Genomic DNA, 11093 nt, shown 5'->3' with positions numbered 1-11093 from the left:
ACGTTTTAAAATGTTAATTAACCTAATAATTGATTAAATAATAAGTAAATGATACAATGAACGAATAATGTTTCTTATTTTTATAATTTACACCGTTCCTGTATTTTCACATTCCCTTTATTTATACTCGTTTTGAATTTTGTCCCCTAGGGGAAACTAATACATGCACATAGCTGGCTCAGTTTCGTTGTTACTAGCTGTACAAAGTGAAAATTTCGACCAAAATTTTTTTCTCCGAGAATTCTTGGAAATGACGTCATCAGCAAGAGTTAGTGCTACCTCCTATGCTATCATATTTTCCTAATACAAAGTCCAAAATCGGGCAAAAATTTTGTCGAAAATTTTACTTTGTATTAGGAGAACATAAGATGATAGGAGGCACCATTAACTAATTTAGTGCTACCTCCTATCACATTATATTCTCCTAATGCAAAGTCTAATTTTCGAGAAAATTTTTGCTCTCCGAGAATTCTTGGAAATGACGTCATCAGTAGGAGTTAGTGCTACCTCCTATGTTATCATATTCTCCTGATACAAAGGTCGATTTTGGAGAAACATTTAGCTTCAAATTAGACTTTGTATTAGGAGAATATAAAGTGATAGGAGGTAGCATTAAATTAGTTAGTGGTACCTCCTATCATCTTATATTCTCCTAATACAAAGTAAAATTTTCTACAAAATTTTTGTCCGAATTTTGACTTTGTATCAGGAGAATATAATGTGATAGGAGGTAGCACTAACTCCTAGCAATGACGTCATTTCCAAGAATTCTCGAAAAGCAAAATTTTTCTCCAAAATTGGACTTTGTATTAGGAGAATATAAGTTGATAGGAGGTAGCACTAACTCCTGATGATGACGTCATTTCCAAGAATTCTCTGAGAGCAAAAATTTTCTCCAAAATCGGACTTTGTATTAGGAGAATATGAGTTAATAGGAGGTAGCACTAAGTTCTCCTGATGACGTCATTTCCAAGAATTTCGCAGCGCGGAATTTGACATACTTATACAACTAATTTAATAGTAGTCATGGCTATTATTTCGTGTCATAGTTCTCGTTAAGGAATGGGCGTTGGTCATTGTAGGAGTAGTGAATAATTCGACAGTGAGACATATGTTTAAAAGGATCTTTATTTAATTTTTAAACAAGTTACAGAATACAAAAATCTGATATCTATACAATTTCCCTTAAGACTATTACAAATACTTTGCAATGAAATAAAATACATACGATAGATTATGTACCTTGACATAAGGACGTGCTGATGGTCTTTCAACGCTAAAGCAGTAGAACTCACCGGGGAAGGTGAGCCCGTAGAGGAACGTGATATTCCTGTTCGTAGAAAACCCATTTTAATGTCCGAACACTGGAATCGAAGCCAAATGTCCGAGGAATATCGTGAACAATGTAATGAATCCAATTCGGATCGCTGTAAGGTGAAAGAAGAAGTTCTATAAGATAGAACCATACTGGAGTTTAAACTAATACTAAAATATGTATCTTGGCTTATGGCGAGACGATTTTAAAGAATCGCGATTAAACTTAAAGCTGAAGAATATCCTAAGCAATGTAATTTATCCATTTCAAATCGTTTCAAATAGCAAAGTGTTGGCGCCACCAAAAGATATTTGAAACGACGGAAGTTGTATTTAGGTATCGTGTTAGGATAAAAATTTTGTGCGAAACATTTTTCACTACTGTTGTAAGTTAATAAATCTTTTACAATAAACAATTTTATGATTTATTCAATCACTCTACCGAAAAGGAAGGATCGCGACGTGTAGTAACTTTATTAAACAGTTGGAGAATAGTATCATAGTGAAATATAGTGGAAAAGCGTTGCGGTGTTCTGCGATCCTGTCATATGCTGCGGCTGCTCTGCTGTGTTTGACGTGCGGTGCGACTGTGAGTGAGAAAGTATCGGATAATAATGGCGGACGAAGAACTACCAGCGGGCTGGGAGAAACGTTTGAGTAGATCAACCGGTACGTGGAACAGTTCACCTCTTGATCAAACGTTTCGGAACGCGACCTCTCGATCATCTTTTACTATCACCTCGTCCTTTACGAATTTGGGTACTTCGCCGTGTCGACGACGGTGTACGATACACGGCCGGCATTTTTCCATTTAACTCTATTTTTGTTAATATTTTATAATCTCAAGCACGATTACCAAGAGGTGTGAAATCACGCGTTTCATTATAACGTTCTAATCACTCTACACATTCTATGCATCAAACATGTTAAACATTAATATTAATTTTCGTACATCATAAAAGTTTAAAGAGTTTCCCTGTTTAGGGAAACAGTGTTACATGTAGCGACTGATATATTCTTATTCGACTAACGAGTATCTTTTTTTAAGGGCAACATTATTATTTAAATATTTATACTAAAGAAAGTCAATGGGACAGGCCAGACAAACCAGCTGATCCATCTGGGAATAGTAAAGGGGATGGGCCAGAGGAAGTTCAGTGTTCACATTTGTTAGTAAAACATGCGGGTTCTAGGAGACCGTCCTCCTGGCGAGAGGAGAACATCACCAGATCGAAAGAAGAGGCGCTCGAACTTATAAAATGTAAGATACCGACCGTCTTCACCGTTAGACTATCACGTTCGAACCGGACGATCATGTACGCAATCTATTTCAGCTTACAGAGAACAAATTGTATCCGGGGAAGCAACGTTTGCCGAACTCGCGTCGATATATAGTGATTGTAGTTCGGCCAAACGCGGTGGTGATCTGGGACCATTTAGTCGAGGTGCGATGCAAAAGCCTTTCGAACAAGCGGCGTTCGCTCTTAAAGTCGGCGAATTGTCATCGCCGGTTCACACGGACAGCGGTATCCATATCATCCAGCGAACAGCATAAGAAAACGCTAATATCAAATAAAGTATTAAATTCTTCAAAAAAATCAATTCCCTCAGTTTTGCTGGTAAAGTATGTTTATACTTATGATAGATAGAAGATTTTCCTAATTACATTCAGATCGACGTATACGTGTTTAATTATAAAGCGAAGGGTTTTACGTGTGTACAAGGTTCGTTTTTCTTACGACTTAAAGTCTTACATATTTATGTCTTCCATCAGCCTTAGCCAACGTTTTATACCGTGGGATCCTGATTTCAAGTCATTTTATGGATCTCTGCGTAATAGAGCGAACAGACAGTTTTAGAGAGTGACGCAGGACAGATAAACTCCAGATACACCTTCGGAAATAATTCTAATTCTATTCGTTCAGCTTACGTTCTTTAAATATAACGCGAGATCGAAAATCGTGTCATTCTACGTTTCCCATTTAAAGAAGTTATTTATCTTCGCACTTTAAAAGTTTGTTCTAAGCTAAAAGTGTTCACGTTTCTTCCAGCAGCTTAACGAGTCGGTTTAGATATTTGTGAACCATGCGAATAAAAGAGCACAACAAACAAATTTCGTTATACTTCTTCCTATCGTAGTAGGAAATTTAGTTGTCGATCGAATCAGATCATATATTTGAGCCACGTGAGATTCGACGTAGACATTGAGAGCACGTATAATCTGATAACTTTTGCTCAAATATAGATTAATATTTACATTTATAGTTCTTGGCATTATCATTTTAATTTATTTTGTAAATGAGTATATCACGTTTTATTATTCACACCGTGTTAAATACGCACTTAAAGTGCAACGCAATTGGCATACTTCTGTCTCCTCTAAATATACAGATCATGAGTTTCAATCGTTCTTTCACATTTATTACAGATCATTTCCTCGAAATTCAAATCCATAGAGGTATTTGAATCAACTGAACATACATCACGCGTCATTTTTATTGTGTCTCAATCATGTTGTAGGAATACATTTTTAATCTCGATTTAATGTAAGCCAATCTCTTTCGCTTATCAATAATGTTTGCAATATTCTTAATATTTCTAGTCTGCCGTTCGCGATGAGAATTTAATGTATTTCTAAGAACTGTGAATATTTATGGAATACATTCTACTTATTGTACTAAGATATGTGTTACGTCCGCAATAATTATTTACTTATCGATTAAATTTAATTTAATCCACGTGTATGTACAATATATATATATATGTGAAATACTTTGTTCCTTACGAGAAATGTAATACTACTTAAGCGTAATGCCAATACATGAAGCAATGCATTTATCTAAATTGACGAATCGACAGATAGATCTTAAATATTTTCGTTTTATATTTAATCAATTACCCGAGACAATGGCCGGTATTCAGAGTCGTTGCTTATTCTTAAGATCGTCTTAAGCATTTGCTTAAGTCCCTGTTCCCTGTACAAGACAAGGACTGGAAATATGGGATAGACAGGGATAGCAAATTCTTAAGACGATCTTAAGAATAAGCAATGACTCTGAATACCGGCCAATACGGACTATTGTTTGAGAGTAGGCCGCTTCTCGACGATGAACAAACGATATTCGGTCGCTACTAAAATACCATCCGTAACAGCATACGCTAAACCCTATAAAAGTGAACGAGACAAACAGAAAGAGAGAACGCATTCGCATAGGGTCGTGGGTCCACCGTCGTCACCTCGTAAGTTGCTACTCAACTATCGTCGATAATTAACAAAAGCAATTCCGCAGAGCCGATAGTACAAACATTATTCTTAATCATCCAATTTATGTACGCGGCACTAATCTTACAAGATGTGACCATTAACGTCCTCGAGGTCGTGGCAGTAAAATAGAAATTTTTGAACGAAACTTATTAAAAATGACGCACTGTGTTAATGATCGTTGAAGAACTTTTCTTTGAACGGACAGATGCAATTACTGTTCCCGCCGATCCCGTAGAAAGCTTCGCCGCTTGAGATGGGACCCGTTCGATAGCAGATCAATAGATACGCTGTACGCTCTGAACATGATCTATTATTTGTGTACACATAATGTTCGACCAGCGAAGGAAATCCGTTATTCAATCACTTCCTTCTCATCTGGGAACCCTACACGAAACTTGTTCTAAATCATTATATAATGATGATCGGTGCTGACGTGTAACAGGGGTCAGAATATGATTGGCACAATGTACTGGAGGACGTAATATATTCAGAACCCGTTACGATCAGCGTTAAATATAAACTATTATCGTGGTTCAGTAGGTCGGGCTGAAAAGCCACAAGGTTGTCCCCGAGTACTTAACACATTTTTTCTAGATCACTTTCTTTTTGTAAAACGCTCGAGAGGAAAGCCGATCGACTGGAAACGCGAGGAGGGAGCTCGCAGGATTCGCAGGCGTACAAAACATTTCGATCAACGCTGATAAGCTTTTATCGCGCCGTTTTTAGATATCGTATTTTCAAGATTCAATTGATCGGAAAGGAAACGTCGATCGGATTCTCGGTAAAGCCGATACTTTTAATAACGAAGCCGAGGGAAACCGTGGCACTCTCGTCCTGTACGTATTCTCACATTTGCCACGACCCGCTGTGGTTCTTACATAAACATATGCTGTAATTCACTTCCATTATTCTTTTTAGCATTACGAGTAGACGCGAAGTTTATTGTCTCGTTGTTAACGGCAACACGTTTCAGGCAAATTGCCATGGATGTCTGGCGAAACAGTTTCGAATAGTTCAATTTTCTTTCATTTCAAATTACATTTCATTGACGATTCTCTGATGAATCTGGTCACGATACCGCGTTCCTGGCACGCAACTTCATACGACATCTCGTGCTCAGACTTTTCCTACGAATTCCTATTTAACAATCGGAAGCTACCGAAAAGAAACGTTCTGTGGGAAGGGATCCGCGCCGTCCGCGGTATACACTTCCTCTGCGTAAATAGAACGGTTCAATTACTACCAATTAAAAGGTAACAAAGAATTAGGGAAACTCCGAAATGCGATACGCCTTTTGACGCACGTAATAAAATTGGACGCATCGTAGTTTGCGACTCTCACGATCAATGCGTGATCTTAATCGCTCGCTCCGCGCTCGAAAGTTTCAGGTACGTGTAAAAAAAAATGTGTAAAAGCACGATCCTTCTGCTGCTGAGTTTTCGAAAAGATCTACGACATTCCTCCGGCCGGAGAGAGCAACGGAGGGCAAAGCTCTTCCGTGACTCACACGGCGATAATTATTTATCGCGATCGATCATGGACAGAGTAGTTCGTCGCCGTGAGAGAGTCACGAATGACGGTCGCCGTTCGTGATCGGCGGAGTCATCGGTATGGCATACACGGCGCCGATCGTGAATGGCGCGGAGCAGCGCCGACGGTAATTTTCCAGCGTGGTAACGATCGCGGTGGACCTACGATCTCGCGTCGCATCGGGATAATCGGACTCCGCGACTTTTGAAAACGAGGTGGGGAAGTCGCGGGTAGAGCGAACGGGGTAAGCGACGCGTGCGCTGAGACCGCTCCTCTACATAAATATCGTGACCAAGCTTCGACGGTGGCAACACGGACCGTGGTATCAAGCGGCTCGTTGCCTTCGAGACCAGTGCCTTTTAAACTTTTCGACGTAGAACCACGGAGACGTGAACCGCGAACAGGACCCTTCCACAGGTATCGATCCAACGATCCGTCGGACGAGCACTCGGCTGGACCAGTGAAGGACAGCGGTGAGTAACAAAGGAAATCGATTTTTCTCACACCGACGACGTACCCATTGATCCAAGATCGATCCCTGCCCGCGCGAGACGCTCGAGATGAAAGGGCTTGCTCGACCTTACAATTCTCTTAAATGGAATTCAGCCGCGCGTTTATTATAAAGTGAAATTGATTACTCGCAGATCAGGCTACTTTAACTGCTATTTATAGATCCACGTTTCATTCAGATTAGGACACTGTAAACATGTTTGCTGTTTCTAAACCGACCTTGTTTCACGAATCACTGTTTATGATACTTAACGATTACAACATCAAACGATTCCTGTCACGATAAATAAACTACATACTTGAAATTCTCGTAATCGAATCACTCTGTCGAACAACGAAGCAAGACGTTATCCATTTGTCATTTTTTGTACGCATGTATCTTTGAAAATGCCTCGCCTCGTTAGCCGCAGGCTAACGAGACTGATTTCAAGAATATTACTTTTCAAACAAAAACACGCTAATTGACCGTAATTATAGACTGAAAACGGCGTGTTAATAACTGTTTTCTGTCATACGAACGTCCTTCGGTTGATACGTTTCAACGATACCTCGTATCTGACCACGAGCGTTTACAGAAACTATTAATTTGAACGTAGATAATGAAACAAAGGTCTGTGTTAATTATTAAAATTTTAGTAAAACACCGGAACGATTAACTTGTCATAGAAATAATAACATGATAATATTGACAGCGTCGATCATTCAATTTAGCTCGTTTCGATGTTCGACAACATCAAAAAAAAAGAGGACAAGATGTTCGTTTAGTATCTCGAAAGTTTTTCAAGCGGAACGATTATCTACTCGTGCGTTGAACAGACGAATGATACAACAGCCACTTGCACTTCGCACAAGACAGAGAGAGCACACAATTTCTCGATTAGCTGTACATATATTGTAATCGCGTACATAAATATTTCATGGACGAGATAGATAAAGCTGAATCGTTACCAGATGTAACGACTCAGTTTTAAACATCGGTCACTTGCCCAAATATTTAAACGTCGTCGAAAATTAATCGTACTTAGACTAATAGTTCTTTAAGGCGTGGATCAAATTTTATAAGCCTGTTGATAGAATCGCGTGGAGACTGTTTAAAAGGCCCGAAGAAGGAAATGTAAATATCTCATAGTGAGTCACCGCGCGTTCTTTCTCGGTTGTTTTCGTACTTCTTGTTCGCTCCTATCCGTGCCTAGTTAATCGTGAGTCGTAATAATACACTCCGATCCCTCGTCTCGATTACGGTTCAAATTCATTTCCATCGACTAGCCGCAGAAGGATTAAACCACCGCCGTTGGTCAGGGCGAAATGACGACCTACATCGTTAAAATAGAACCTGTCGAATTGTATGCAATTTTCATTCGGAGACTCCGTTTCGATTCAACCGTGAGAACACGATGGAACGTTTATGTGATGTAGCAAGGAGGAGCGCGTCTAAGAGCGATTTCGTTATTTTAATAAAATTGTTAGAATTCAGATGAAAGAAGAGAACGCCGAAAGCGAGATTATCTTTTTACAAATACCGGCATTCTTAGTAGAAAAGATATAAGTACGATAACAGTAAGTGCAAGATTATCTGTAGAGATGAGTTTATGCAACCTAAGTGTGGTTTATGATAAGTCGAACATGATACGATTCTACTCTTTATTGTCAGACTTTGAAACGTGGTTGTATAACGTTAATGGTTTCGGAAATTGAACCATAATGGAGTAAAGAAATGAGCGAATTCGGAGAGGGGAGCTGTCCGCCTTTTCGTCGGCGTACACGAGCTGATACGAGAAATGTAATAAACAAGTATGTCGGTTTAATTGTAATAACTACTGTAAAACTCGTGCTAAAGGCTTACCGATGTTTTCTCGGGTATTGTGTGTCACTGGGATAGATTTCATGCTCGCGTTTATTTGTCTACGATGATACGGCTCGTGGCATTGATAGCAGGCTATTACTTCCGTAAACAGTATAGCTCAATCGTTTCCCTACGCCTTGATAAATGTTTATCTCTCTCCTCGGTTCGCTAGTGAGAAAGCTTATGAAAGCAGAATTGTATGAGCTCACTCGAATGAACTTTAGCTATTTGACAAATGAAAAGATAGAGGGAAGAGATGGGAACACAGACGGAGGTAGAGATTCAGGATTGCTAATAATCCGTCAACAGAAGGAGCTGATAATTAATAAAAAAAACGTCAGGTATTTATTACAATTTGTTCCTGTTTGTAGTATCATGAATTAAACTCATTTGATTTATGCGTGTCGAGGAGAGAAATAATATTTTTAATTAAGAGATCTCAGATATCTCGTTCTCCTTTTTTTATCTGTACTTCAGTGATCGAGGCCGCATTGCAGAGTAAGCGAGACGGATACAGATAGGATCTTGAAACTTGAACTTTTACCTTAAACACAATACTCGCTCGTGGTACTTTGAACAATTTTAAGAAATTTCACCATACAATTATATTGAGCGTCGAAGGACATGGAATATGGGATCCATCCGATCTGTCTCGCGCTCCTCTCCGTTCCTCAATGTTTGTTTAGACAATCATCTTGATATTTAGGATGGACAGAGATATTTCAAGTGAGGGGTAACGACCTATCCTATATAGAACTCCACCGCCAGAACATACGTAGCTGACGACACAAAATAAACTTTCTGCAACTGTGTCGTCTATAACTGGCTTTCTCGACATTTCCCAATTCGTAACATCTTTTACATAAGAGACAAATCATTTCGCTCCCGGAATAATTCAGGAGTAAAGAAAGGAAAATGATGTTACGAAGCCTCCTGCCAATATGATCATAAAATATATACACTATGACTAAATTGATTCCAAGTCTGAACAGATACTTCCAGAAACGAAGCCTCGCATTCTTCCCTGCCGTTTGGTCCTTGCAAGGGAAGCCCGAGGGAACCGTTTCGGTATTCGTCAAAATATCATATAAGACAAATAAACGCGAGCATGAAATATCTATATCTATGTCGTGGCTGGGTCGGTAGCCAGTCACGATACGTCTGGCGACACACTTTCTTTCGTTTTCGGGGGCAGACACGCGTCGTCCGATGATTACACGTGTTGCCACCGCCGTGAGACCCCCTGATCTCTATCGGCACGCTCACTTCCAGTCTTGTTAATGCGAAAGAACATCGGATCGATTCACCTGGTGACGTTCTATCGCCATGGAGACTCGCGAAACATATATCCACGCGATTCACCAGACCTAATGACCTAATCTAACGATCCTTGACACAGGGTCCAACGCTCTTCGATGGTATCCCCTATACACCAACGACGGCCCTCAGAGACCAACAATCGTATTTCAATCTCTTGCAAGGTCTCACATTTTTTAATCCAACGTCAGAAATGCACTCGTCCTCTAAAGACGAGAGTCGTTACTTATATTTAAGATGCTTAAGTCCCTGTTTCCTGTACACAATAGGGATTGGAAATATAGGACAGGGATAGGAAATGCTGAAGACGATCTTAAAAATAAGTAACGACTCTGAATACCGGCCATAAACTCGTAATAGTTTCGGGTATCGGCAAAGAGTAAAACTGTCTTACTCCTCTTTGAGTATCTTTCGATTACAGAGAACTCGCTGAAAGTACTAACAGATTTGCAAACAGATTGATTGATGTACGAGATGGTAAACATTCAAAGGGAATGCCATAGTTCTATGCTCGTTCGACTCGGTGTAATCGATCGTTCTGTGCAAATATGTAGAACGTTCTCATTTAAACCCCTCGAAAATAGAAGGTGGCTATCGACTGCGCTGGAAACGACACTGTCTCCTCGTCGTGTACGTTTCCCTAAAAACTTGCGTAACTGTCTCGACGTTAGTTAACAACTAGTCGAATGTCGTTGAACCGAACCAACGCCTCGTTCAATTTGTCTTCTTCGTTATATCTACCGTGCGAGCGCGAGTTGCTAATGTTAAAAGTAAAAGTGTTCCCAATTTATCGTATGAGAAGCAAATCATCGTTGCTCGTTCAATATTGAATTTGCCGATATTTTACAATGTTACAAATCGACACGAACAAATATGAAGAGTGAACTTCGAAGTCTAGCACCTCGAGGGTCACTTTTCTAATCCATAAAGTGAAGAAGGAAAAATGATTGTACGATTAACAGACGTACTCACACGGCGATGACAACTGCTTGGATGAAGAGCACGAAAGCGAAACAGGAAACGTGCGAGAAACTCTTGAACGGGTGAATCATGATTTATAGAAGTTGCCCTTGGTTGCAGTGCCCGAAATAGTTGGCAGAACCAGCATACATACTTAGCAATTTCTGATCTGTCGTGTCATACCGAAACTTGTCACGTTCAGATCTGTCGAGTGAAACAATGAACACAAACAATAATTTCAAAGTTCATAGGATGACTCAATTATAAAAGAAAGAATATCGGTGTTTACTTTTAAGAATGTATTGGCTATACAGTCAATCCGAAAAGTTTATGTACCTTAGAAAAAAGCATTTC

At 39.6% G+C, this 11093-nt stretch overlaps 3 protein-coding genes across 6 annotated transcripts in view; 2 read left to right on the top strand and 1 right to left on the bottom strand.

The window, feature by feature from the left end:
- Positions 1-1110: 1110 nt before the first annotated feature.
- The window catches only part of Surf1 (surfeit locus protein 1), a 21165-nt gene continuing 11182 nt past the window's right edge, over positions 1111-11093 (bottom strand). For 2 of the 4 annotated variants that reach the window (XR_003389958.1, XM_026818877.1), the window contains one exon: positions 1111-1427. The gene's annotated coding sequence lies outside the window, so the exon portion shown is untranslated. Of the gene's footprint in view, positions 1428-10751; positions 10944-11093 lie in introns of those variants that run through there. The other 2 variants (XR_003389959.1, XM_026818876.1) reach the window with 2 other exon arrangements.
- LOC108631445 (putative peptidyl-prolyl cis-trans isomerase dodo) lies at positions 1587-4052 on the top strand. The gene is made up of 3 exons (XM_018035370.2): positions 1587-1983; positions 2363-2575; positions 2649-4052. The coding sequence occupies exons 1-3, from the start codon at positions 1929-1931 to the stop codon at positions 2867-2869; spliced, it is 489 nt and encodes a 162-aa protein (XP_017890859.1). The 5' UTR covers positions 1587-1928; the 3' UTR covers positions 2870-4052.
- The window catches only part of Gs2 (glutamine synthetase 2), a 14297-nt gene continuing 9586 nt past the window's right edge, over positions 6383-11093 (top strand). Inside the window, exon 1 of the mRNA XM_018035362.2 lies at positions 6383-6582. The gene's annotated coding sequence lies outside the window, so the exon portion shown is untranslated. The remainder of the gene's footprint in view (positions 6583-11093) is intronic.

The sequence above is a fragment of the Ceratina calcarata genome, unplaced genomic scaffold, assembly GCF_001652005.2.
Source record: "Ceratina calcarata isolate Rehan_Ccalc_2016 unplaced genomic scaffold, ASM165200v1 scaffold90, whole genome shotgun sequence".
Classification (NCBI taxonomy): domain Eukaryota; kingdom Metazoa; phylum Arthropoda; class Insecta; order Hymenoptera; family Apidae; genus Ceratina; species Ceratina calcarata.
Note: the sequence above shows the minus strand (reverse complement) of the source record. Positions and strands in the feature narration are given on the sequence as shown.

Coding starts and splice junctions, on each gene's coding strand:
- LOC108631445 (XM_018035370.2), top strand. CDS start 1,929: ATGGCGGACGAAGAACTACCAGCGGGCTGGGAGAAACGTTTGAGTAGA. Junction 1,984..2,362: donor ACGTTTGAGTAGATCAACCG/GTACGTGGAACA, acceptor TCTTTTTTTAAG/GGCAACATTATTATTTAAAT. Junction 2,576..2,648: donor GGCGCTCGAACTTATAAAAT/GTAAGATACCGA, acceptor AATCTATTTCAG/CTTACAGAGAACAAATTGTA.